The sequence below is a fragment of the Anas acuta genome, chromosome Z (assembly GCF_963932015.1).
Source record: "Anas acuta chromosome Z, bAnaAcu1.1, whole genome shotgun sequence".
In the NCBI taxonomy this organism is placed as follows: Eukaryota; Metazoa; Chordata; class Aves; order Anseriformes; family Anatidae; genus Anas; species Anas acuta.
The window spans coordinates 70,630,262-70,658,185 of NC_089017.1; the positions used below are offsets into that span (position 1 = coordinate 70,630,262).

The 27,924-nt window shown below is 36.5% G+C and overlaps 1 protein-coding gene across 5 annotated transcripts in view; it reads right to left on the reverse strand.

Annotated features, from left to right (window-relative positions):
- SSBP2 (single stranded DNA binding protein 2) overlaps positions 1–27,924 on the reverse strand; it is a 188,527-nt gene that overhangs the window by 13,905 nt on the left and 146,698 nt on the right. For 4 of the 5 annotated variants that reach the window (XM_068665873.1, XM_068665872.1, XM_068665875.1 and 1 more), the window contains 7 exons: positions 22,802–22,850; positions 20,725–20,760; positions 16,003–16,057; positions 12,732–12,802; positions 11,430–11,508; positions 8,352–8,380; positions 2,733–2,831 (listed from right to left, as the gene is read on the reverse strand). In XM_068665873.1, coding sequence (XP_068521974.1) covers positions 2,733–2,831; positions 8,352–8,380; positions 11,430–11,508; positions 12,732–12,802; positions 16,003–16,057; positions 20,725–20,760; positions 22,802–22,850 — 418 coding nt within the window. The remainder of the gene's footprint in view (positions 1–2,732; positions 2,832–8,351; positions 8,381–11,429; positions 11,509–12,731; positions 12,803–16,002; positions 16,058–20,724; positions 20,761–22,801; positions 22,851–27,924) is intronic. The other variant, XM_068665874.1, reaches the window with a different exon arrangement.

Below are 27,924 nucleotides of genomic sequence, written 5' to 3' on the forward strand. Positions count from 1 at the left end.
GCAATGAGTTCAAATGCCAACCCGCTCTTTGAATTTTCTCCTAAATTTGTACTATAGCCTGTGCTAAGGCTGTAGTCCAATTTGTGGTATCACAAATTCTGTTAACCTTCTCTCATTACATAAAAATACAGCTCTTGCTGACCAAGTCAAATCACCCAAAGACTGTTTCAGTGTTATCTGGGTGATGTGATGAGCCAGTATTACACTAATGTTTTCCAGACCTTCTCCTGATCGGTGTTGGAAACCGGGGGGATTTAGCTAGGCAGATAGCTAGCCTCAAGTAGACCAGCTGCATTTGTGGTGAGGTGAATTAGATAAATGTTTTGGAGAGTTTTTTTATTGCTGGGTGGGAAGAAGAGTGTACAGATATGTCTGACTGGAATCCAGCTATTCTTTTGGTATCTATTATTCAGTACTATTGATTTCAGGAGGGAAGCTGAATCAGTGGTCATTCTCTTTCAAGAGAACCTAAAACTCAGTCACCACTTCACCTTATTGTGAAACAAATTGAACTGCAGCCCTTATACAAGCTATAGTTGCCCTCAAGTTAGCAGTACTTCATTACAAATAATCAACGGGACAGCGTGAGGCCTACAAGAAGTGCATGTGCTTAAATTTTGTTTAAAGTGAAAACTTGCAGAAACACAACCTAAAATCTTCTAAGGTGATGAAAATGTTCAAGTGCAAGAAGTATTAGTGTAATGAAAACTGATACAAGAAACTGAAAGATTAATTTGCCTTCGCAAAAACAGTCACCTAATAAAAAAACTGCCCGAGCTAGAGCTTTGAGCTGTCCATTTCCAAGTGTCCAAGAATACTCAAAAAAACATTTTGTGTAGGTCTTCTCTGTCATGAAAACTGGATAGAATGGACTGTGTGGGTACAACCTATTTTGTCCCATGTCATGTCTTTGATGTTTTTTTCTGCTTTAGGGCTCACTGCCACCCTGTGCTGTGCACTCTCACGGTAGGCCAGCAAAGATAGCAAGAACATGCTTATCTTAAGCCAATGAGTAGACCAACTCAAATGCTTTACGTAAAGTCTGTATTCAAATGATTTTCTGTATTACAGTCAATGTAACTGGGTAATCACTTTGGATAAGGAATCTGAAGACAAAACAGTGTTTATTTGTCATATTTAGCTTATTATTAGCCAAAATCTTTTCCCCATTCCCAAGCAAAGCTCCCGATGAACAGCAAATTTGCCTGAGAAAGGAGTTCATAATAACACACCTACTCTAGAAGTACACAGAAGGCATAGGAAAACCTTGAGAAAACTAGGTCCCAGATTCATTCAGGTAGGAAAATGACAACTAGGTGCACCTAGAATCCAATAAATATCTGAGAAAACTGATTTTCTTTAGAGTACAGCTAAAGTCCTTCTTTCCTGCCTTTAGTTTGCTTAACTGGCCTGCCTGCTGAATCAGGCTGTCTGCCCTCAGTACAAGCAAAGCATGCCAAATTGAGTGTCAAGGATTACCATGACCAAGGATCACATTTAATGGATGTTTTGTGGTTAGTGCCGTTTTGGCAGATTTTGAAACATCAATCCCTTTAGGTGGTACAAACCAATTTTCTCCAATACTCCAAACAATCTGACCATGTGCCTTCTTTACAAAAACAGCTAACATGCAGAAACTGCTCCCTTTTCTTTTTCACTAGTTAAAGAAATAAACCAAAACCAACCAACCAAAAAACAGACAAACAAACAATAATAATAATAATAATAATAATAATAATAATAATAATAATAATAATAATAATAATAATAATAATAATAATAACAATAATCACCAAAAATCTGATTCTTATTTAACTTGCCGTGCAATTTGGCTTTTTGTGATCTAGGAGGAACTGTTTACTCATGGTTTCTAAGCAAAAAGTCACCACTGGCATAGTTATTGCACTCACTTCTGGCAGCAGTGATTTCCAAAAAGAACAGAAGTGTTGAAGTCACTCAGCACTTCTGAAAAATCAGGCCACTTCTATTTAGGAACCTAAATGTGGATTTAGAAACCCAGCTTCAGGCACGTGAGTATGAAAATACTGGTCTTGCTTTGTAATTTATTGCACACCATGTTTTGCTGCCTCAAGCGTACTCCATTTTAAAGAACATCATTTGTCCCAGAATGAACACTAGAGGGCACCTTTGCCTTTTCTGTCTCTAATAGTGCCAATAAATCTCTCTCTACCTCTCTAGAATATGGGATCTGGTGCTCTAATTATACACTTCAGTGTGAATCCTGTCCTAAAAGACATTCCTGCAGTGCAATACACATTGTTTAGGAGTCAAAGGTTGGGCAACCACAAATTGAAACACTCAGATGTAAAGATCTGTCAACTCTGTGTATTTTGGCTGCTCAGATAGCGTCTGACAAATGCCCACTGTGCATTACTGAATACATAGACCATAATTATTACTGCTTGACAGATCTAACTTTCATTGACAATGCACCTCTTTATCTAGAAAAAGAGTTTCTGCAGTAGATCTACACCTCCCACATTTACCCATTTTGGCTCAACTTCTAGTAGTATTTTTCAAATAAATTTGGTAAATTAATACTCTAATTTTAGAAGCTAGTAAAAAAACAAAAAACAAAAAACAAAAAAACACCTAAGGCACGGGCATTGCAAGTACACTGCAAAACTTTTTTCTTTTTTTTTTTTTTTTTTTAACAAAATAGCAGGGACAAAGGTTCCCAAAGTAAAACAACTCTATAAAGAAATACTTACACTCTCACTCTGAAAAGGGTTTAGGAAGTTTCCACCCATCTCACCGTCATCTCTGGGAGTGCCAGGCTGATTACTCATGCTCATATTACTGGGAGAGTTCTGTTAAATAAGATTTTAAAACACAGATTAAGTATTGAAGACACCAGCTCATTTCTACAACGTAGAGCAGTAAAACGTACCGTGCAATGCACTGGGATTTACAAAGACAAAAGATAAGGCTCTGCTGAGTTCTGTGTACTTCAGTCACTAGTTTTAGTAACACCCGTTATCTGTAATTCTTGCTTTCAAAGTTACAGCCAGCATCTTCTGTGGAAGTCAAGAAAAGCTATAAATGACTTCATCGGGTCTACGAGTAAACTCTGTCACTACATTAAACCACACGGTCAAGTTCAGTGAAGTCTATGAGCACGTCTTGACATAATGGGACTTCTGTCTTTGCTCACAGTGCTTAGTCGATGGAAATACAATTTCACAAGCAGTTCACAAGTGGTATTCAAACTTCGAGGTGCTAAGCCACTTCACTGAAAGCAGTTAATGCAGAGTTTACAGGCACAGCAGAGTTAAGATTAAATGCCCCTGAGTAACAGCCAGCCCCTGGATTGGGCTTGTAAACACTTTTCAGGAGCAGTTGTACTTTTTCCATTTGCTTGCAGAGCATATTGCAATAAACTCTTTAATCTACCTTCTTAGTGCCTAGGTGTAACTGAAATGCTAATAGGTAATAACAATACAAAGGCTTCTGAAGAAAAATGTCTTTCCTTTTTTTCTTTATAGAAATACTACACAATCACTTTTACACTGTTCAGAAAATGCTTTCAAGGTTCAGTTACTTACACAAAGGGTGAAACTAGATAATTGTCACAGAAATTATTCCAAGTCAACAGCTAATACATGATTACAGTAGACACTACAATTCGTTAGGTATTTTTACAAAGTTGATTTGTGGCACCCTGCCATGCCTGGAGCATGGATGCTTCTCCTTCCATCACTGTTAAGACTTCTATTAACAGAGGCACTGCTAAGACTCCTATTAACAGAGGTTTTGTGATGAAAAAGGAATAGCCAGGGAAATGGGGGAGAGAAGCCAAGAACTTCATTATGAAATGTTTGTGACGTCTATCACAGTTCTTCCCTTGATCTTTTTGATCCAGAGAAACTGAATGCTGTGTTGTTGTTGGATTTTACATATACAAATGCAAGTCTGGTATGTCATAAAAACTTAGCACAAACTCAGTGCAGTCAATGGGCAAAATAACAAAATGTAACTGCAAATAGAGTCTTTGATCAACGTGATCAAACAACAATGGCTGTAAGGATCTTGAGTGGAATTGTCCCTTTCTTCTTTTTTTCTCAATTACAATCCTAACATAGTATGTCTGTTAGCAAAGGGATTTATGAGGCTTCTTTAAAAATATATATATTTTGTACTTTGAAACACCTGCAGACAGTCTTCATTTAGTGCAACTAAGTCTGCAGTAGGGCAAACTTTGAATGAAAAATAGGAGAGATGAAATTAAAGGGAAGTTCCCTTAACTCCTTGGTACTTCACAGCTATAGTGTATATAGTGTATATAGACTATATACATCCCGCACTGGCACTTCAGAGATCACATGAATCACAAAATGGCTGAGGTGGGAAGGGACCTCTGGCAGCCACCTGGTCCCAGCAGGGCCACCCAGAGCAGGGTGCCCAGGCCCATGTCCAGGCAGGTTTTCAGGAGATGCCCCAAGAGGAGGCCCCACAGCCTCTGGGCAGCCTGTGCCAGTGCTCAGCCACCTGCACAGCACAGAAGTGCTCCTGGTGCTCAGGGGAACCTCCTGTGCTCCAGTTTGTGCCTCCACTGCCTCCTGTCCTGGCACTGGGCACCACTGACAAGAGCCTGGCTCCATTCAGTGGTGCCCTGTGACTACAGGATGTACGTACTCTGGAGAGTTCACTGAACAGAAAATGTGGCAGCTATGACTTGTTTCCCTTCATACCCTATTTCTGCACGCTCCTATTGGCAATCAAAAAGCTTCATTTTGACCACTGCTCAAAGTTTAAGTGTTGTAGCACATTCCAGAGTTTTCTGATTGTAGTACACTCTATCTGCTTTGAGATGTATTTTGCATGGCTAGTGAAGTGCTGACACTAATTTTTTACCATACTCCTGAGGGAAGATCACCGTTTTCAGTCTGAATGGGCAAATATGTTTATGAGTTCAGCTTTGTGCATTTATTTTCAACTATAGATTAAATACAAAATTAATTTTACAGCCCACGTGCAGGCATAACTGTTTTTAACATCTGAAATGCTAATTAAATAAACATTTACAAAAGTCAAGACCCTGCCCTTTATTTTTCCTTCACCAGCTAGTTCACTGTTGTTCTAACAGATCCCCAGGAATCAATAAACAACAGGTCCATCAAAGACAGCTGAAAACTCAACTAGTTAATTAACATCAGACAATTGAGTGTGCTTTTCAGTGGAGTTATTGTAGCAAGTATTTAGGGATCTACAACTTGAAAAAGGTTGAAAACTATTGCCTCAGTTCAACAACCACAGCTGCACAGCTGTCATACCTGAAGCAGAAATTAATTCATGGAAATCCTGTTGCCTATGTTATGTAGGAGGTCATACTACACAACCATATCAGTCCCTTCTGACCTTAAAATCTATGAATATAAAGTTTAAAATCCACTAAGGTCTTGTCACATTTATTTTATATGATGCTCCCGTACTTTTGTTCATTCCTTGGGGATATACCCCTATTTTATCTTGCTCTGTGTAGTACAAAGCTTTGAAATTCTGCAATCGCTACAGTATGCTGGCCCCAAAGGTTCAAATTCCTGACATAAATACTTTTATAGCAACTCCCCTGGGCTGCTTTTATGGCCAGTATGGGGTTTCACATTGTAGCACTAGCAGAGTTTTTCCAAAGCTACTCTTTCTTTGATGATTGCACAAATTCCATGGGCACTGCAAGAAACACTGGTTATTAATGTTTATTTAATATGCATAATTTCAGTTCATTTACTTCCCCCATCTCAATCTACTTCGTAAAAACTTCATGTTTTGCCACTCAGCCAATTAAAGTAAAATGTTCTATGGAAAATGTAGCTCTGAATTCCGTGAGTTGTATTGATACTACCAAGACTGGATTAATTTCCTGCATCTCGTGGGAAAAGACAATCAGCTCCTCTAATGTGCATTTTACTCCACTGCAAATGCCTGTAACTGAGCATCCAATAACATCCAGTCCAAATTCTGTTAACTCCAGTGAGCAATTCCTGTCACATTAATCAGAAATCTGGAAACCTACTTGTGAAAAAGCCAGCAGGGAGACTGTTACCTTAGCAGGAACAATCCTGGTTACTGGTACAAAACTGGAAGGCAGCCATATAATTATTTTCCATGCATCAACCCCTGACATTGTCTATGCCTTGCAAACAGAACTTTTCCAATCTAGTTTCAAAAGTATTGCATACTGTCACCTGCCTGAAATCATAAATGCAATACACAAGGCTCTGCCCACACATTTTTATTAGTACAAATAAAGGCTGCATATTGGACAGGACTCCTCAGAAAAAGGTATTTAAAAGCCATTATATGGAATGGTGTAACAGTACAACTCTGCTATTTCCAAAACACCTTTTTTCAGTTATTTCAAAAAGACATGCATCAAATGTGATTTGCATGATGCATTTATTAAGGTTAACAGATTACAAGACTTCCAGGTAAGTGTCTGGATCCAGGTTTTCAGAATACTTGATATTCATACTAGCACACATGCTGTTACTTAATGCATTTGGATTGAATACGGTCCCTTAAAAACAATCCCATAGCAAACTAACATATTTTTTGCTTGTTTTGTTGTTTTTTTGTTTGTTTGTTTTGTTTTTCATTTTTTCTTAAAAATGCTGTAGTTTGCAAAACAAAATATACTGAAAAAATAGGGACAATGATTTTTAAAGTGCTATACACTTGTTATCATTGAATCCATCACTGCACATATTAGCACAGCTAAGGCAACATGGTCATTTTGGTCCCTTGTTTTATTCTTTGTGGGGTCTGAAAACATTACAGATCTTGAACATTTACAAGCACGTAGCATTGCTATAGATGCTACTCCCTCACAGGAGCAGCAATAGCCTTGGAGACGTATTGCTGAGATCCTGCTCTCCACCAAAGGCAAGGGAGGGCTGTTGCAAGGCTATAACCACCTACACAACTTTGAAAGGACAGTGTTCACCTGTGGTGAATTTCTTCTGATGCAAGATTATGTCTTCTATATTGTGGCAGTGGCTGCAAAGCCATGACAGACAGCACAGAACACGAAGATACACACCTAAGTACACTTTACAAGCTACACATCTCCCATAGCCTCACACGAAGACCAAAACTTGGGAACTGTTCAGGGTCCTTGTCCTCCACTTTGGATATACAAATAGGTACCACTAGCTGCAGAATGACTCCAGTCTTTTGAACATCTGAGAGTGTGTTCTCAGCCAATTCACACTACAAACTTTTATGTTTTTTATTTTGTTCCTTTCTGACTCATATGTTTGTGTCTCATCGTAGCTCAAGGCCATCCTGAGGGTGCATCTACATCGACATCCTCAGCATGTCCAGAGCATGTGCAGACAGGTGCAAAGTGGCACAGTCTGCACTGAGAGTGATCCTGCAACAGCGCTGTGGTACTTAGTCCTCAGTCAGACAAAATGCACAGGCAGTTCATATGCTCCCTGCAAACTCCTGTTCCTTTTTGGGAAGACTGTTAAGAATTTTGCAACAAAAGAATGAGTTACAGAATTTTATCTGAAACAATCTATTCATCCTCTTCTATATTTGTAGATCAAAAGCTCGTAAGTGCAGGGAGACTGTTTTAGTGATGTATTTATTAGTTTGAGTCAGTTATGCCTGAAAATGCTGAGTACAAAACAGAGTATTTTGCAGGGACAGATTTATGCCACTTTATCAATACCAAATACGCTCATTAATTCCTTATTTGAATAAGTTACTAAATTAATAATGATCACATACATAGTAGAGTTTTATTTTTATGGAAGAAGCGGCACATTAAAGCACAATATTATTTTTGTAAATTCAAAACCCCTGCAGGTTAAACTCACATTCATTTTGAGCATACTATTTAATGGCTGTGAAATCAAAACAGTGCTGCTTCTGAAACTACTTTTTAATCTAGCTTTTAGGGACTTAGAATAATGATTAAGATATTAACCATGCCTTACAGAGGTAACAAAAGCAATCATGCAGTGCTTAAAAGTAACATCCTAAAGACATTTTCCCAAACTTAACTAAAATTGATTATCAGAACCATATTCATTTGTCTTAACAGTATGGAAGATTATAACATGATCAATCAGATTATGAACCGGATAAGTATTAATGACACAAATTAATACACATTATTATGCAGTAAGAAATAGTTCTACTTACACTCCCTATTGATCATAAACACTGCTTTTGAATTTTCAGTTAATACTGTCTGTATAGCTTCCAAAGAGTTGACAAGCAGAAAATGTAGACACATAATAAAATGCTTCATAACAAAACCAAAGAAACTATGTTTAGAATTAAATATTCCAAAAATTCCAAATACTTCATTAGGTACTCACTTTGGAAATACTGTCCATGTCTCCTGAGCCTTAAATTAAAATAGATAATTATTCAATTAGTTTTGAGCTGAAATTAATTGAAGAGCTTTTTTTCCACACTAAATATATATTATGTGACAGCAGTATGTTAGAACATAACAGTGCATTATCTCCTTTCCTTCCCAATGACTCTCTTTGTAAAAGATTACAGTAGGTATAGAATAATGTTAGTCCTGTGTACACACCTCATGTAAAAAGGAAGAAAAGAATGAAGGACATATTTCTGATTTGTGTTGGTTATTTGAATGGCATCCTACTAGGGTGAGACAGCCTGGCACAACTCAAAAAAGAGCATGTTGAACCTCCCTGTCCTCTTAGCCAGGGCAGGGTACAAATAGTGAAATTAATTTGGGGTACACACTCCTATAGGAAACGTTACTGAAGACTAAGGGAAAAAATACGGATGACTAGTAGAGGTTAATGTTCCTGAAAAAAAAAAAAAAAAAAAAAAAAAAGACCATGATTTTACTGAACTTCAGCCATTCAAAACTCCCTTCTAGTCAGTGATCTAGTGGAACATCTTTTAGCATTATCTGGGAGGGTTTCATGAATATCTTTGTTCCCAGAGCAGAAACCTACTGGTTTCTGAAACTGGATGAAATGACACTAACTTCTAATTATAAACACTGATGATACTATCTTTTAGAATCAGATGATCTTGAGGGCTGGAATAACAGGAACCAAATAAATTTAAATACAATGAAGGCAAGAGTATCGAATATATATATATATATATATATATTTCACATGCTGTAACTCTCACTTGGGTACAGCCAAGAATAAGGGAAATATTTTACGAGAGATGTATCACTACAGGCATTTTTAGCAGCAACAGACAGTAAATTCTGACCACTTATTTTCAAGAAAGACATTCAAACTAGAAGAGCATCAGAGAAAAACAAAAGGAAGAGACTGAAATGGCTCACTACATGTAGACACAAAAAATAAGGATTGATAAGGATTATGATGTCTCTCTATAAACGCATCATATTCATAAATGTTAGGGAGAGGAAGAGCTATTTGTCAAAGCCAAAAGAAAATATTTTGATGGAAATCAGCAAAAGTTTGCTTTCTAACAATGAGAGCTATGTACAGACATCCAGTAGAACAGTTGTGGTGAAAGAAATTGAAGTTTGAGATGAAGCTCATCCAATGGATACCTTTGAGCGTGAGACAAAGCTGCCTACTGCTGCACAGAAACAAAAGCAGAAGATCTTTCCCAGCCCTCCTCTCTGAGAAGAACTGTTTCATTTCAGATACAAAATTAACCTTGGGAAGAAGGCATACATAATTTGACTAAATATGTCACCGTTTTCACTGGAGAAAGTAACTAAGTGAATGCTAGGTACACACAAAATCCTTCCGTAACTGTTTCAATTTTAATTTTTCTTTTAGCTAAGAAATAATTCTCAGGGTATGGAAAGTGACAGAAAAAGATGTGATTACCTTTTACACAGATTCTCATTTATTTGAACATAATGAGCATCATTATCAATTAAAGCAACAATCCGTTTTAGGATTGTAATATGTAAAGAAAGGATGTAAAATCACAAGGTGTCCTTATGCAAAGTAATCTAGGAATTCCAGGGACCTGCCTTCCAATGAAAACAAAAAAGAAAAAATGGAAAAATGGAAAAAAAGAAAGAGAGCTCTATTAGGAGTTAGATGTGTACTGCTGAATTTTAATCATTCAGAATATATCTGCTAAATGAGTTTTGATAATATAGTTTATCTTGTTATGCACTTTTTGAATTTCTCCCTTCGCTTCACTTGTTTGTATTTCTGTCTCAAAATCTCCAACTTTGGGGTTATGAATGACAGATCTTCATCCACCAAGGAAGTATGGAATTAAATGTTATTAACTGCAGTGTGGAGCTGAGGTTGGTCTGTGTCCGTGCTGGGAAGATGATAGATCTTTTCTTCAGGGACAGAAGCAAAGGGAACAGTAGCAGCTTGGCTTCTGCCTGCCTAACGTATTTAGCTTGGTGGGGTTTTTCCCCATAAGGGAAAATGCTGTTCAGCAAAAAGTTGCTGGTGCCCTGTGTGGGCATCAGGACAGCTCTCAGGTGTAAAAGAGAACCTTGCTGGTAGGTAACAGGTAAAGAAGAGGAAAGAGATCCAAAGAAAGTCCTCCCTCTGCTGTTGCCTGTATCATCAACACTGCTTGGTGCAGACAGAAGTGAAGAGTAAGACACACAAATGCATTCAGCTACTGCCCTAGTGTTACAGTATGAGCAGAAATAAATACCTTGTCTTTATTTATCTTGTGGGTATGGAGGAGTAAGGCAGAAATGCATTTTATTTACCTTTGCCCTCTTTCTTAAATCCCTTTCAAGAGTCAATCATCCTTCCAGCAAAGAGCAAAGGCAGCAGACTTTGCCAGGACAGTCAACAGATAAAGCAATGGAAATTTGTAGAGTTGTGCAAGGCTTCTCCCTTAGACATGAGTCCTTCAAAAATCATAGTCTCAACAGTCAAACAGTAACCTGCTTCTCCTGCCTCTACACGGTCTTTGCACCTTTCCGAAGCTTGTTGTGGGGATGGAATAGTAATACTAATATTTAACAGACAGAAGGATAATTATATAGACAAACAAGGATATCCGAATGTTGGGATAAAAACCGCTTAACAAATACATCAATATACATAATAACTTACTTCCAGGTAATTGATAAGAACTTGCACCAGCATGTCACAGTAACACCTTCTTAAGTTTTTGAAAGAGGAGGAGAGGTAAGTAAAAATGGGTCTTAAGCCATCATCAGAGTGGCTTTAATAACGGGATTAAAACTATATCTGTTATATACATAAAACACAGTATTTTTCCTCCAGAGGTGTATTATGTATGCCAATTCAAATGCATTAAAAGTATCTTAATACTTCTTACTGATATATACACAATTTTTGGTTTTAAAAGTTTTTGTTGTTGGTGGTGGTTTTGCTTGTTTTTTACATCCAGTTTTCCACATCACTCAGAGAACATAGAAAATAGCACTGGTCATTGAAAATTCACAATGCTTGTAATATTACTGTTATTACCTAATGATCCATTCATATGATGTGAATCCATTCCACCCAGTCCACTCATAGGTCCATCTGACCCTGGCCCCATTGGAAACTATAAAAGGATCAGACGTTAAAAACTGGTATTACTGTACAAATTTTTGTAGGTAATCTAATAAAAAGAAAAGATTCCCCAGGAAAAAAAAATAGTAAAGGAAAAGTGCACAGTTCCAGCTCTGAATGTGAAAGTCAGGTAAAAGTCATTTGTGAAGACTGCAAAAGCATCATTGCTTTTGTTCACTTTTTCTGATTGCTGCCTTCCTGATTTTTTGAGAATTCCATCTCTGTAGGCTGGCATAAAATTTACAGATAATTTATATTTTATTTCAGTGCTTTGTGTATGATTTTCAAACCTGCTAGTGCTGATCTAGCTCTGTTCCCACTGAAGTTACAGTGAGGTTTACTATTTTCTTCAACAAGTAGGTGACTAATTAACAGCTTTCAAATGTCACCCTATCTACACTGACAGTCAGACTACTCTCTGTTTTCTTTGCAATATGAGCCATTTCTGTCCAATCTCAGGTATTAACCTTAAATTTAGTTTTTCAAAATCTAAAAGGCATTAACATTATAAATATTTTTTAAAAATCACTGAATAGTTATCTAGAAATACATATCTGGTTTTTGAAGTTTTACTGGCCTTTGCTTTTCATAAGGCCCATAATATAAACTATAATTAAGTGAAGTATGGTTGTAATCAGAAAATACAATAAAATTGAAGTCTGATCTCACAGACACAGATCAGAAAAGAAACAAGTTCTACCTAAGAAAACAGATTTTTGTCAGTAATAGAACTGCTAAAGTTGAGCCTAAAACAGAAATTTATTTCTTCTTAAAGATACTAATTTTATTTTTTTTTAACAGAATAGCAGGATAGCATAATGTTGGGTCACTTTAAACATTTCTGTTGGGGTGGAGACTTTGTTATTAAGAAAGTTTTAATCCTGCAGAAACAAATGCTTAGTGGCATCTCCACTGATGACATCACAAATAATTCTATTGCACAGCAATGTGACAAACTAAATCATCCCCCACATCCACATGCAAAAGTTTTTAAGATCTTTTTTGTATAGAAAAAGTGCCCCCACATTCATTATTTTGTATGCATTCGCATGATTGATTTGAGAAACATTAAACTGGACACGGTGGGAGGAAACAGCTAAAATGTCATCCATAAAAATGGAAAACTTAGTATTAAACATAGGTGATGGAAACGTAGTGGTTTGGATAAAACAAGGCTATATAATTCAAAAAGTATGTAACTTGATTCATATTTACATTAGGTCTGTTGGGTCCAGGTGGTACTGCATTCATTAAAGTGTACATGTTGTCTCCAGAGTTGGTTGAATCTGTAATAAGAGATTATTTTAAGTGCTAATATATATCTTTCAATAAAGCTACTCACCTAAGACAGTTCTTGCCATTCTATTCATATTATTTCTATGCCTGAATCACTGATACACAGTGGCAATATAAAGGAAGACTCCATTCTTTTTCTATCTATTTCTACCACACAACACAGCTATGAAAAGAAATAATTGCAGTGGTCCCTGAGTGACTATTTCTAGACTCTAGTTCTATGTATGAATGTTAAAAGGTTTATAAATCACAAAGTATCTGTAACTATTTAATTTCATAAACCCTTTTTCCTGGAGTTCCAAATTATTTCACTTGTCTTCAGTATTCTCTATAAGATAAAACAGGAGCTTCTTACTTATCAATACTTTCTGTAATTTGTTTTCCATCTGTAATAAATGATAAATAGCTTCTCATTATACAGACTTCAAGTTAGTATAGCAAATAGAATTTTTTATTCTCATCCATGTCAGTCTGTTAGATTTTGGACATATCTAGAGCATTGTGCACACTGAGTATAAATCTAGGCACACTCAGTAAAGCATTATGCAAAGATCCTCACTTAGAACAGTTTTGACTGATGTAACTTCACGGTACAGTGTGGTGCAATGCTTCAAAATAAACCTGAGTCCAAAAACAATAAAACCATGCTGGCACAGTGTAGTGCCTAAGCTATTAATTCTGCCAAGAGTTCCACTGGGCACTAATGTTGACACAGCTATATTGCCTCTCAGTCCTTGTCCTCCAGTCACTGTACATGTGCTTTCAGGAGCAGCACCTCCAGAGTGAAAAGCAAGGTGTAGTGAACAAGACATGCAGAAGTTGTCTGGCTGAAATTAAGAAACCAGTAACTGAGAACTACTAGTAGATACAAATTTTTTATTCTCATCTCCAACTTATCTGCTAATACACACAATCCCAAAGCCCTTCATCAAATTTCTAAGAGAAGGGAAAACGCAGCAGATAGTAGACAAAACCTTTGTCTAGTAGCAAAATCCTTTCTGGAGTGAACTTGACAAGAGTTGGGCCATGGAATGAAAAAGCTTACTAAGAGGAGAATGACCTAAGGAAAGTTTAAATACATCCCCAAACAGACAGCATAACTTAAAAATATATTGGTAATGCTGGAAAATCAGTACGTCCACTGCATGTGCAAAAAGAATAAAGACTAACTAAGTACTCTACTCTGTACCTAGTTCCTCCAAAAGACCATTCCATCTCTTTGAACCAGAGTTTTGAACTCAAGCACACACAAAAGTCAGTGCTGAGCTGTAAATCTTTTTCCAAGACAAGGTGATGGTAGACTTCTCAGTCTGAAGTAGTGGAAGCAAGAAAGCCTGTATCTGACTGAAATGTGTTGGAACTGGGAACAGGGTCTGACCTCATGCAAGAATATGTTTGTACACATGTAGTTCAAATCAAGTCTTTGACTATTCTTTAACCTTTCTGATGCAGCTTTTTAGGTATTAATCAACCTTTGTGAGTAAATAATTCTATTACATACAGCCCACAACGTATCACTATGACATTAAATATACTGTTTGAAGAAGAGGGGAAACTCAAGCTTTTAACCTAAAGTTATCAAAGTACCATAACAAGTTAGCACATAACAAGTTATTGTAATGTTCAATGAGGTTGACAGCAAGTTCTTCAACCACCTGATCCTTCTGAAACATATTCCTGCCTCTCCCCATGTTGTGCGGCCTCATGTAGAAATACATACGGGGTGGCTGGGCCATGGGAACGCTTGGAACTGTTTTTTCTCAGAGGCAAGTCAGTACCTTTACAAAATTCTCAGGTAGCCAGTTTCCAAGTGTTTCCATACTTTGGAAAATAGAGTCTTAAAACATCTTGGAATTTCCTTAACTGAAAATAGGAACAATTCCTCAACAGAAGCTTTATCTGAAATGAACTTGGGCAGCCTAACAGGTGCTATAACTGCAGGGCTGACCATATTGAAATGCATGGGCTGTCTTTAAGTTTTATGTTAAATGAAATTCTAACTTTTGAATACCAGTTTGCACTAACTATCTTTTTCACTAATTATATGAACAAGGAAGCCCTATTCTTTATCTTGGGTTGCATTTTAAAGCCCTGGGATTGTAGTTAATGATATTGGTGCAAGAAGTTTTCATGGTAAATAAGAAAATTCCCTACCCTCTTGTGCTGCAGAGGACAGCAAGAAAACAGACTTAAGGACTGAGGATGCTATAACATCACTGAGGTGAATAGGTCCCTCTTGAAAGTGAGTTGCAAAGAGAGATTTTGGCTAAAAGGAGTCTGAGTAGCCCCTGAATACTGTGTTACACAAGACATATTTGTTTCATCTTGTCAGGCTTCTGATATCATCCATGGACAGCATCTTCCACATCTTGCAGTTCTTCTTTCGTAACAGAATCTTTGCAGAACATCAGTGGAGTGAAATACTTACATCTAGCTAACCATCTTTAAGCCTTGAGAAGCTAGCTGGCTGTTCTGAGTCTTCCCATCCTCTTTGGTTCTTCAAACCTTAGTCATAATGTGGAAAATCTTTTGTGACCAGGCAGTCAGAATTGCAAGATATAAGCCATTTACCTTGGGGAAACAGTGGGACAGTGAACTTCTGGGAACAGATCACTGCTAGGACACAACAGTAGCTCCTCCGGGACCTTACTCCTTCACTGCAGGACAGAGAAGGGCAATCTGTCCAGCGTGACCCTGCTGTCAGTCAGCTGAAACAGCCATGGGATGTAGCCATGCCTTTGAGTCACACATCGCCAAGAACCACATTTGGTTAGGTCTATCCCACAGGATACTGCGTGGGTTTTTCACCAGATTCAGAAATCTGCTGATTTCCAACCTGGCAGGATCATTCCAAAGACCATTAGCAAGAACTAACAAAGATTGTGTCTTTTGTCTTTTTTTTTTTCCCTTGCTACTGCTGGAATCATACAATAAAAGATCGCTCAAAAGTCAGAGAAATTAATTGATTTGAATTGCATGGATACAATGATTTGTGTCTGCAACATAGCAGGGATAGAAAAACAGTGAAAGAGCAGGAAAAAGCTGATACAGAAAGTACAAAGCTAATAATTTCTCATTAACTGATTCATTATGAAAATGTCTAAAATGTCATCAAAGTCTGGAAAAAAATAAGGTACTTCCTAAAATCTCTTCTAATTTTCCTTTATTATTTCTGAGGATATTTCAATACCTGCTGGACTAGGCATGATAGGTGTTCCTGGTGGCCCTCCACCACCTGGGGGACCCTAGAGAGTATAGAAAATGTCAGTTAGCATGAGAGAAAAAAACACCACAGAAAATATGAACACTGTACAAATGAAAACAAATTGTCATGAATGTCCTGAGTCACTCTGATAAAACATACACATTTTCTGATAAATTAGCAAAACAACTTATAACAGATTAAGACAATGTAATTACTCAGCAAGTTCTGTAATAGACTAATGTATACTGATCTGAGAACATTCATTAGTCAATAAGTATGCATCATGCTGTAAGTCAGGCAAAAGAAATATTTGGACTAGGACTTGAGACTATTATATTTAATAACCTCATCTGACTTTTGTTACCACTGTTTTTTAACCAGCATTTCTGTTTTGTTGTGCTTGGCACAATGGTAGCCGATGTTTGCTAAGCACAAAGTGAGGCGGTGTCTTACGGGAAGAGAAGAGGCCAGTCACTGTATGACAGGTTTTGCTTTCAGGCATACTTGGTATCTCCATATCCCAGACAATTTAATTCAGCTTATATAATATTCTGCATTTTTAGAAATAACATCCATATACACAATTCCTTTTCAAATTAATGACAAATGGATTAAAAAAAAAAAGTCAATATAATGCTGACTGTATAAATTTGGGTATAGTCATATGACTTGCCTAGACTGCTAAATCACAGATTAAAATAAAAAACAAAACAAAAAAACACAAAGGAGTATTATTTTCCTAGTTTCAGGCATTTCTGTGTTGCAAATCTGTTTATGCATAAACACTGTACACAGATGGCTCTGGTTGTTAAACAAGCTTATTAAGGTTCTTTAAAAACGTCTCCAGTATTTTTACAATGAACATCAGAGCAAACAATTAGTTTAGTAAGAACAGAATCATAACTTCTTGCTTTCTGTGTTTGCAGATCCACTAATACTTTTAAGTAACATGAAAAGCTACCAAATCAGGTTGATAAAAATATCTAGGCCAAAAAACATCAGTAAGTCAATAAATACAAACTCCCCCTCCTTTCCACAATAAAAAATACACAGATTGGTAACAACAGGTGATTAACTCCATTGCTACATGACTGTTATTATATTTTAGCCCTTTTGTTGTATTTTAGATATCAGGCATACTGCTCCAAACAGTAGCAGATTTTTTTCTTTCAGCAGTACCGAAGATAAAGGTTTGGTTGTTTCAGTCTGCTTACAAGGACTTTACTGGTATTTGCTATAATTCACTAAGATATCTTGGAAGAAGCCAGACAAGTTTTGGATTTAAAACAAAAGATGCTGTTTACTGTAAATAGTGATTTACTAAAAATAACATTTCTTACAAAACACATAGCAATAATACACTCGCATACACTATCTTCAGAAAATCAAAGTCTGTAATGTAGCAGCCCTCTGACTGATACCACTCCTCCCCAGATTCGTTCAAGCAAAATACTTAACACTTCAAAGGCAAGCATCTCTGTTTGCCAGTAAGCAATTAACTCACAGTTAATTGTAAATGAAACAGAAATATTTCACCCAGAAGCAGCAGCACATTCTTGCAGTCAGTCAACATATGTACACATCTCTGCCCTTACATGTAACAACACCACCTACTAGTTCTTTATCTTGTGCTCTCCCATTTTTTGTGAACTATGAAAGGTCACTGAGTATTTTTTATAAAGTGTGCTAGAATAAAGGCTTGCTCCACCATGAAATACACAGATCAACTTACAAAAATCAAGGCATAATCACAACATAACTTCATACTTCCAGCAGCTACAAAGCTTTTTCCCTCCAACTTACAATTGAATCAGTAACAGCAGTGTTAGAACTGGGCTTGCCAAAAATGTCTGAAAGGTTTATTCAGCCATCAGAAAAAAAAAACCCTGTTTCTTTTGTAGAGCTACAGATGCTGAATTTGAAGGGACCTTTAGATCAATTATCTGACTATCTGGCTAGCACAGTCTGTGACTCTTCATCCATGTACTTGTGCACTAAGCTCCCTAACTTGATTTTTTTTAGGTTTATATGTATTTTTCAGTATGATATAAAGAAATGTAGAAACCACTAACTGGTCATTTATTAGAAAACTTACTTTTCTTCACTATTACTATTAGCATCTAATTTAAAATTCATGTTTACTTTCATTGTTTGTGTATCTTCCCATTTTAGAAAGCCTACTTGTACCAAGTATTTCCTCCCTGTGAATGTATTTGTATATAATGAAATTATTTCTCAAAAAGCTGTCTGATAAAATAACCAGAATAAATGTACAAAGCATGTAGCTCCACAACATGAACCCCTTTGCTAAAAAGATGCTTTAAGAGCTCTCCAGGCCATACCAACCCCTAGATGCTTGCTCCTGGGTCTTGCTCTTGAAAGCTCCTTCCCCCTGGTCTTGCTTATCTGGTTGTCTGTTTGGCTGGCCCTCATGTGTTCCGTTTTCTAAAGCTCAGAGAGCCTCCCTGAAGCAAGGCCACCTCTCTCAGTGTGAGATAAGACATGCACAGTCCAAGCACTCATGCTGGCAAAGGACTTGGCCCACCTCAACTGCTCCAACACTGCCCTCTGTGAGAGGCAGCCTCAGCTCTGCTTGGAGCTCCACAGGTGGGTGTCCCTTAACCTGTTTTGGGCCAACCACACCGACTTAGCAAAGACCTGTTTTTTTTTAAATGCTTACATCAACTTGCATTGTTTTGAATGAAGAGGGTCACTCATCCAAGGAACTTCAGTGGCAGATCTGAAGGAGCAGCAAACTTCAGAAGAGTGGGGACAAGGAATCAGGCAGCAACCTTTCCCATTGGAACCGCTGGAGTCCACAGAGCACATCTGCTCAGAGGCTCAGGATTTTTTCCAGTACTTCAGACTTTTTTGTGTCTCTTTCTTGCATTTTTGCATATATTTTAATTTTCCTTCAATGTTGCATATTAGATGTTTCAATGAATTCGATGTTGCACATTCCAGCTTCAGTCTCATCATTGTTAGTGAATGAAGCAAAATGAACTTGTTACTCTTATTCCTCCCCTTCTCTCTATGCACTGAAATGTGGTGATGTCCTTTTGTGTCAAAGTAATTTATCCCAGCTAACCTTTGGCTTGACATGAGTACACTAACAGAGTCCTATTGTACATCATGCATTTTACTTAGTTTTGCTTCTTTAAAATTAATTTCTATAGTAAGTCCTTTTATAATTTTTCAGGATTTCATAACTTTCCAAAACTAGAATATGAAGTCCAATGTCCCATATTAAAAATCTGCAATAGTAACTGATCACTAATACCTAAGGCAAAACTAGCAAAAACATTCTTCCCAACAGAGAGAACTTTCTGAAGATCTTTTAGAAGAACCTGTTTGGAGATCAGCAGATTTAGATCATTCCCACTACAGATGTGGCAAATGAACCCTAGAATTATGGACACTTAACAAGAACTTAACCTTTTTAGTAGTTTGTGTAAATAAAAAACAGAATAAATATCTTTTATCTAAACAAAACAAGCTCATCCTTGAACTCATCCTTCAGCATTTGCTATGCAGGATCATCTTTCCCATGAAGAAATTAAGAGAAACCTTTAACTAGCACAAACAGATTAAAAAAAAATTCACTTCTATATTGTCCTCATGGTGAAAGACTTGCTATTTCCATCTTCCAAAATAGCTTCACATTTTATGTTGACTTAAGCCAATACACAGCAGTTGTCTAACTTCCAGATGATAAAACATGAAAAATCACAAGAGAAGTCTACGGAAGCCTTACTGGCCAACAGAAATTGGAATCCAATGGACTTGCAAACAAGAATGACATATGACAAATGGCTTCAGAAGGGAGATAACATTCTCTGCCCCTTACACTCTGACTTCAGTACTGAACGGGGCAAAAATACATGAAGCACCATGACTTATAGGAGTACATTAGAACTACAAATATTCCAAATACAACAATAACAATAAAAGCCTAAATAAAAAGCATAAACAAAGCTAATCTCTTGAGAAATGGACAGAAAACAGCAGTACATACTCCAACAAAGACTATTTTGTTATTATGTAAAATGTTTTTATGGAATTCTGGTTAGATAGGCATTTTTTTGTCTTTTGAATGACTGACCGATGCTGGACACTTACAAAGTTTTAACTATTTCACTCTCAAGTATAGACTAGGAAAAAGCCAAACGAATGACTAATCCATAATAAATTAAGACAATGTCTGTGAAATAAAGACATAACAGACCATGGAGAAAAAAAAAAATCAAGTCTCCAGAAGGTAATTATAAGAAAAAAAATGTACCTAAAATGTTAGCTATTAGGACCCATTTATATATCCTTGGGGACACAAAAGCTTGTTCTAATTCTTCAAATGAATTTTTCCTGGAGAAGTACAGAAATGCATACACTGTGTTTCCAAGAAAGCTGTTGGTTTTTTTTGTTTGTTTGTTCATTCCTTATTATTCAAGACAATATATTGTATTGGTTATTATAAACATATGTTGAAATAAAACAGCACTCAGGGCAATTTTGACCAGACTGATAATGATTCTAGTAATGAACATCAACATATGCACCATAGATGGTAGACAAAATACTAAGTGCAGATCAGCTGTTCAGTTCTCAACCAATACACAAGGGTTCTTCTTAACATCTGGACTACCATCTCTTTGCCTAAATAAAATGTAACATCTATTCTAATAAGCAAACACATACAAGTGTACTTACTACATAGTTCCCAGGAGATGCTGAAGAATAAGGTATCTGAAACATCAACAGAAAAAAAACAGTAATTTCTTTTGCAGTGAGATGGAGTCCAAACCTACATTTATGTACAGATGTAGCTTAATGTGTATTTGTTTAATTTATTTCAAATATGTTGTTAAAGATGATGAAAACATACTATTGTTGTCAAATACAAACCCCTTTTCTCCCCTTTTCTTTTCAACAACTTGTCATTATAAGTATGCTCAAGTCTAAAATTTGCAATTTAGACATAAACTGAATTTAAAATCAAATACTTAAAAATATTTCTACTTAAGAATACTGTGCTCTGGTTGCCACTCTAATTAAGTCAATATGAATAACATAATTCATACATTAAAATGTATGCAGGCTGAGGTCTGGTATCTGTTCCTATTCTTTTGTAATTAGTGAGGCATGCATTTTGAGCAACAAACATCACTCTTAAGATACCAAATTACAAATTCCAGTACCAATTTCATTCCTTCCATCTATTACAAAATTTTATTATTATTGTGGGAGGCAGAATAAGCTCTGTAAAGATCTGCAAGCTAGAGTGAAAGGCTAAGCTGTAAGATTATTAATGTAATATGCTTTATAAGGTGGAAACTTAAGGAGCATAGACTTGCATGTAAGTCAGTGGGACTGTAATATCATCCTGTACATGGACTGAATTTGTATGTTGTCATATGCACTTAATCTTGATTAGTGTCTGGACCATAAAAGGAAAGCAACTCTTGTTTCTTTCACCGTAGATGATACTGATTTTATTTCTTTGCATTACTCTTTCTTTTTTTCTTTTCTTTCCTTTTTTATTTTATTTTTTTAACTTAAAGAACAGTGTTCTAATTTCATGTCAAATTCAATTATCGTATTTGTTACAAAGGACATAGGGAGAAATTGAATTGCCTATGAATAACCCAGTTTTATTCTTTATGCAACAGTCTTTTCAGTGATTCTCTCTACCGAAACACAGAGCACAGCTATTATAGAAGGATAGGGTAAGAAGTAACTGAATTGACCAAATGCAAAATTATTTTGTAGAATAAGCATCTTACATGTTTGTAGATAACTGATCAGCAAATTCATTTTCACATATATCTATTACTAGACTTCTCAATAATTTTGTAAAGTGAGAATATTTCAACTGTCAGTTGAAAAATGTCCTAACAACCATCTTATTTCAGTACACACAAAAGAAAACTGAGAAAGAGTTTTAGCTCTTTTTTTGTCATCCAGTTGTCATCCAGTATAATTAAAAATTCAAAATAAAGAACAGAAAGAACCAGTCTAGTCTGTTAAATCAGACCTACCTTATCGTGCTGCAAGTGCTAAAAAGGGAGACATTTTTACACTAATGATATATGACCAATGAATGAAAATTGAAGCTTTACCTTTGTATTTTCTGAAGAAATACCAGGTACTGTTTTTCACATGGGATACCTCCCTTCAAGCTGCTGTTAGACTACCTCATTTTTTTATTTGTTCCAACAAAATTCAATAAAGTGCACTTCTTGTTAGAAAAAGCATATTAAAATGGTTATGTCTACAATTCCACCTTCCCTAGTTACCAGGAGCAAATGTGCTTTTATTATATGAAATATGTGAGCACACATTAAGCTGATCTTCCCACACTGTCGTTTCTGTAGAGCTTGCAAGACAGACAGTTTTGTCCTAACTCTTCCTACTTGCACTGAAGGAAGCTAGAAAGTATAGAAGGTATTTTAAATATCCCCCAGGGTAGTCTTTGTGTTAGGGAAGGTCTGTAACTTATGTGGAGACGCAGTGTGGCTGCATGATTATGAATAGAGCTGGATATTTTCAGGTCAGTGAGTTCTCTGTTAAGACATGCTCCTCACTTCACTGTTCCTATTCTGCCTTAGGATTAGTGGAAGAAAACAACAACAACAACAACAAAAAAACAACAAAACAAAACAAAACAAAACAAAAACAACAAAAGCATTATTTTTATTTATGTTGAATTGTTTTTTTTCCTGGTATGTTGATGAGAAATAATTCTCTGCATATAAGATGATTTTAGTATGTTTAAATATTTACTTACAGAATTGGCATTGGTTGGGTTTGGCCAAGGTCTACCACCCCCAGGGCCCCTGTAAGAGAAGACGAACGATGAGACACAGAACAATCCCCAGGCTTCTGACCTGTTCTAAGGAAGCAAACGTTTCAAAGCAGTCTGTTTCCAGAGTAAGTTAAGAGATGGCTTTCTTCAGATGACATTATAGAGTATCATCAACAATAACTGCACCAAGCTACAGTGCTACAGAAAAGTTCCCATTGTTGCACTACTTTCTTCACTTCATCAGTAATGAGCTGATTTATGACTACAGCCCTGCCATTTACATGTTAGACAGCTCGTGTCCTAACTCATTCTGTGTATGTGTGAGCTTTTCAGGACACCACCACCAGCAGCTACCCTGCCAGTGGCCAGCCTGGAGGTAGCCAAGCTCTGTGCTGGTTCCAGGCACCTGCAAATTTAGGGAGCATCAGATGTGTCTCTTGAAATGCTTTTCTAGTGTTTGGGAAGAATTTAACTCTGTTTACAACATCTTAGTGTGCTACAAAAGTCGTGAAAAGAGTGAAATACCTGTTGCAAAATTCTTTAAGTTTCTCAGGGAGAGTGTTTTTCTTTCAACTTTATTAAAATTTTTATAACATTTGAGGTAAGTATAACACATTCCATAAAAATCTCATTACAGTACAGATCAAAGCAGAAATTTACAAAAATATAGGTTTAATTTGAGTCATGAAACTGTATTCTTGCTTAAATAATGAAGTACCTTCCTGAAGAATTGTGAATACATGCATGTATTGAGTATGGGCCTAGAATACTGCACATATAGCATTTGTGGAAAGAGTGCTTTCCTTACAAACATTTTGGTAACAACTGTTCTTTCGAATATCAAGCTACAAAAAATATGTTGCTCTAATATGTGTCTGAGAAGCACAGCAATAGGGTATATACATACATATATTTAATATATGTATTTATAAAAAAAATGAAAGCATGACACTTTAAGCCTACATTTTAAACACATCTAGATAGGTATCTAAAAATAGATTTCTACTTAACGAAGGATATGTTATCTCCAGAGAAGTCCCAGAAACATTAAATTTATCAGAAACCAGGCAAAATGGAAATTTCAGACTTCTCAGACATTCTTGTTACGCTTGGCTCAAACAGTGTATTTATGATTAAGTAGCAGTTTCCTAGCAGGAGGGACAAGAGTGCAACAAGCCAAGGAAGTCTTTGATAAAGCTTGCTCAGACTAAACATCAGACGGATGCTAAGAGCAAAACAGAATGGGGAAAGGAAAGAGAAAAAACTCTCCAGATAGAGCACCTTTTTTTCTTTCTCACAACTTGGGCTGTTCTTTCGAGTTTCTCATTCTTAGCTGAAATCAGAAATATAGTTTGGTGTACTTGAGGGTACTAGGCAGTCTTGAGGGAACCAAACCATATGGGAAGCAAAATCTCCATGTTTTACAGTCATAACAAGTGAATAACCATAATTATCCTTGGTAGCATTACAAACTTCTAGTTATTTATAAATAAGACAAATTCATGTTTTGAGAGCCCTGACAACTGAAAGGCTGAGGAGATGACAAAGCCATTGCATTAAAAATGGCATTTTGGCCTCATTAGCTTTAGAAAAGGGACATTAGCCACAATAGCTTACCAGACTTGGAAGAGTGATTTAAATACAGAGATAAAAGTAGATTTTATTAATGAGTTCAGGAAGTATTCTATTTTAAAGTTTTGCAAAAGTAAAAACAATAAGTACATATTGTTGCTTGAGGGATTTAATATTGAATCTCTCATTTTTTTATTGCATTGTTGGTGAAACTATTACGAAGAAATTATCTCAAACAATGAACGGAAATAAATCAAGTGAATCATTCCATTTTATGATGCTCACATTTATGGGAGGTTGGAAAACAGCAATGTAGGAGTGGGTCTTTTTGCTGAAACACTTCCCCACTAGAAAAGGAAGACATTTCTGAGTGCATTTTTCTCAGCTTCAGTGGTCCTTCCATGAAGGTTAAAAATCCATCACCCTAGCAGTCATCCATGGGTTGCTTCATGCAGCATGTTTGCTGGAAGATACCTCCATGAGGGCTTTTAGCAATGGCCAGTGGCTGCCTTACTCTAGCCAGGAAAGGGACTCATGGCATCATGCAAGCAGTGCCTGATACAAGTGGATTTTGCAGATGCAACACTCTGCTAATAATAACATGGGAAATATTAGGTAATCCTTTTTTTCTTTTCTGTCACATCCCATATGTGGTTTGTTGGAGCCTCTTTTTCTGAGAAACCAGCAGTATTTCCAACAACACTGGAAGTTGGTTTTCACCACAAAACCCGGCAATTGTTTGTGTGACATTAAATGACACAAAGATATCTACTGAAAAACATCATATGGAAAATGGCCATGACTACACTGCAGATTACTGTGAAGCATGGAGAAGTTAAAAAGCTGACTCAGATACATGCCTGGGTTAGCCACAGCAACATGGAAATTTAGGTGGGTTTTATGAGAAGACTGGGAAACAAATTCCTCTCAACATCATGGTACCTCTGGTGAGCATGGAAGTTTTTTGTAAAGCTAAACGCATGTAATGCCTGCGTTATCCTGCAGGCTGTACTACTGCTGCTTCCAGTGAGGAAACTCACCTTTCATCTAAAAAGCTGTTAGAATTTGCAAATTTACTGGAAGTCATGGACAGCTCTAAGTATAGACTCAGAAAACTCTATAGCAGATTCTGCTTGAAAGCCATATGGTTTATATAGAGCATAATGTTGTTAGCTTATAAAACACATAAAAAAGCTACCTGCAATTTTTTTTTTTCCAATTCAATGCAAGCTATTTTTTTTCTTTTATAAAAATGTTTATTTTGGAAGTATCAATAGGCTCATAAAAGATTATTATGATTGCTCTGCTTCCAAAATATGAGTAATTTACATAATATCTACCACTATGACTAATTGCAACTGCAGTTGAGGTTAGTCCTGTACCCCTGACCACAGCACATGGAGAAATTAAGTCCAGCATTTCAGTTTCCTAATTGGCAAATGCATCCCATCAGAAATTAAACCTCTAGATACAAGTTTGTGAGCTGCAGTTAAAAAATAAAATCACACTTTTTTCCCTTTCAGGCATGAATGAGATATTCTTAGTGCCTGATACAGCACTGCAGGTCACACAGGCCATTAAAAAGTGCCAGAGAAATGCAACAATGCTCCCTGAAATTTGCTGTCTTGTTCCTAAACAGAGCAGGTTTCCACGAAGAAATAATATCTTACTAAAAATGGCTACACCAAGTTTCAGCTTAAAACCTTGTAGGTAAAATAGTTATTTTTTAAAAGATACAGGATATGTATCTACTGTTTAAAGCAGTAATCTGATATGCACTACCTATGATGGAGCAAGGAATTATTTAAAAATACTACATTTGTGAAGTATATGTTCATGAAGTGAAATACTGTCTATGAGCTCTAAGGCTAGCTGCTACCATTTTTCACAATAAAGAACATTTTCTCATCCAGAAAAATGTAAAATTGCATTTGGCTGATATTCTGCTCTTAGCCAGAACAGCTTCCTTTGAAGCTTTCCCAGGAGAAAAAGCTGGATTTTGAAATGGCATCTGCTTTTTGTAGAGTACATGCTTTTATATCTTAACATTGCCAGAAAGCCAGAAACATCGAACACAACAGTGCAAAACCTTAATGTATGATATATGGCTATGTGAAGACAAACATAAGTTAACATAAGGCAATAGTTTTATGTATAGTTATTTTCTTTTCCTAGAAATGTAAGTACACTAAATGATGTACAGCTTTCTCAGAGCTGTACATTAGGTGAATTGTAAGGGGTAATACAGAGAATGAGTTGAATGCACATAGGTGCATCTGTTGCTACTGCCCACAGGTCATTTGCAGGTGTGCTCTGCCTTGATCCTGTATGCAGAACAGGCCTGAAGACGAGTCCTTACTATGGCTGCAGGGTAACAACAAACCTGACAGCAGAAACTTTACAATAACGAATGAACGTGATGTCTAGAAATAAAATTAAAGGAAGCCCACACCACATCGATGCCTTTGTTTTCCTTTGGATCAGTGTATGTCCCTCCATTTGATACAAGAAAAAGAAATGTTTGGTTTCATTAGGAAAAAAAAATTAAAAAAAAAAAATATATATATATATATAAAACATTCATGTGAGCAAGGCAATATTCTAACTCCAAAGGTCTGTGTTTCAGCATGTAGCACAGGTCAGCAAATGCTATAGCATAATACTGCAGGATGAGCACTTTGGACTCCCTTATGCCTCCAGCATGCCAAGGAAGCAGCAGGAAGTCTTTTCAAAACCAAGCAAGCTGAGCTGGAGGAAAGGCGAGGTTTGTAAAAAATGTACAGAAGTGCAGCACATGCCTGATAAGACAAGGAGACTGCTACGGGTATGGCTTCCTAACTGCTGTTCTACCTGGTGTTCTTCTCAGAAGACCAAACACTCTTTCAAAGCTCATGAATTCCCTAACCAAAGGTCTCCAGTTCAGGGCATCCCCTTTAACATACAAGTTCTAAGGAAAATGTGCTTCTCCATCGCTGATTTAAAAGAACATGATCTATGGATGCTTACTGACTCAACACAAGATGAAACCTGCTTATTAAATGCTGCCACAGGGAAAATGTTAGTATTTCAACCCATAACCATCTCCTTTCTGTATGGCAAACAAGAAGTTCTTTTTGTCAGAAAACATGTTTGTTTGTTCTTTCTATGTGAAGAATAAACAAATTCTTCCTATCTCTCATTTATGTGGATAAGTATCCTCAAAATACCTTATCTGTCCTCAGTTTTAATTCCAGAACATTTTATTTTAGGAAGCTACATTTTCTTTTCTTAAAACTAAATCTCCTCTTGGGGACAATCTGTGTAGTGCTTATATTATACTCACACTGAATTTCAATATCTAAATATTTTTTTCTACATCAATTTTATTTAAAAGAAGAAATGCCTACCCTTGGGAAGGTTCCTAAAATTGTCTGGAGTCCAATATATGATGCATATGATAGAGTTATGCCAAACTTTAGATTTTATTTTATTGGCTTAGAAAAATCAAGGTCTGTCCAGAAATCAGAAAAAATGAAGGGCATGCCAGATTAGAC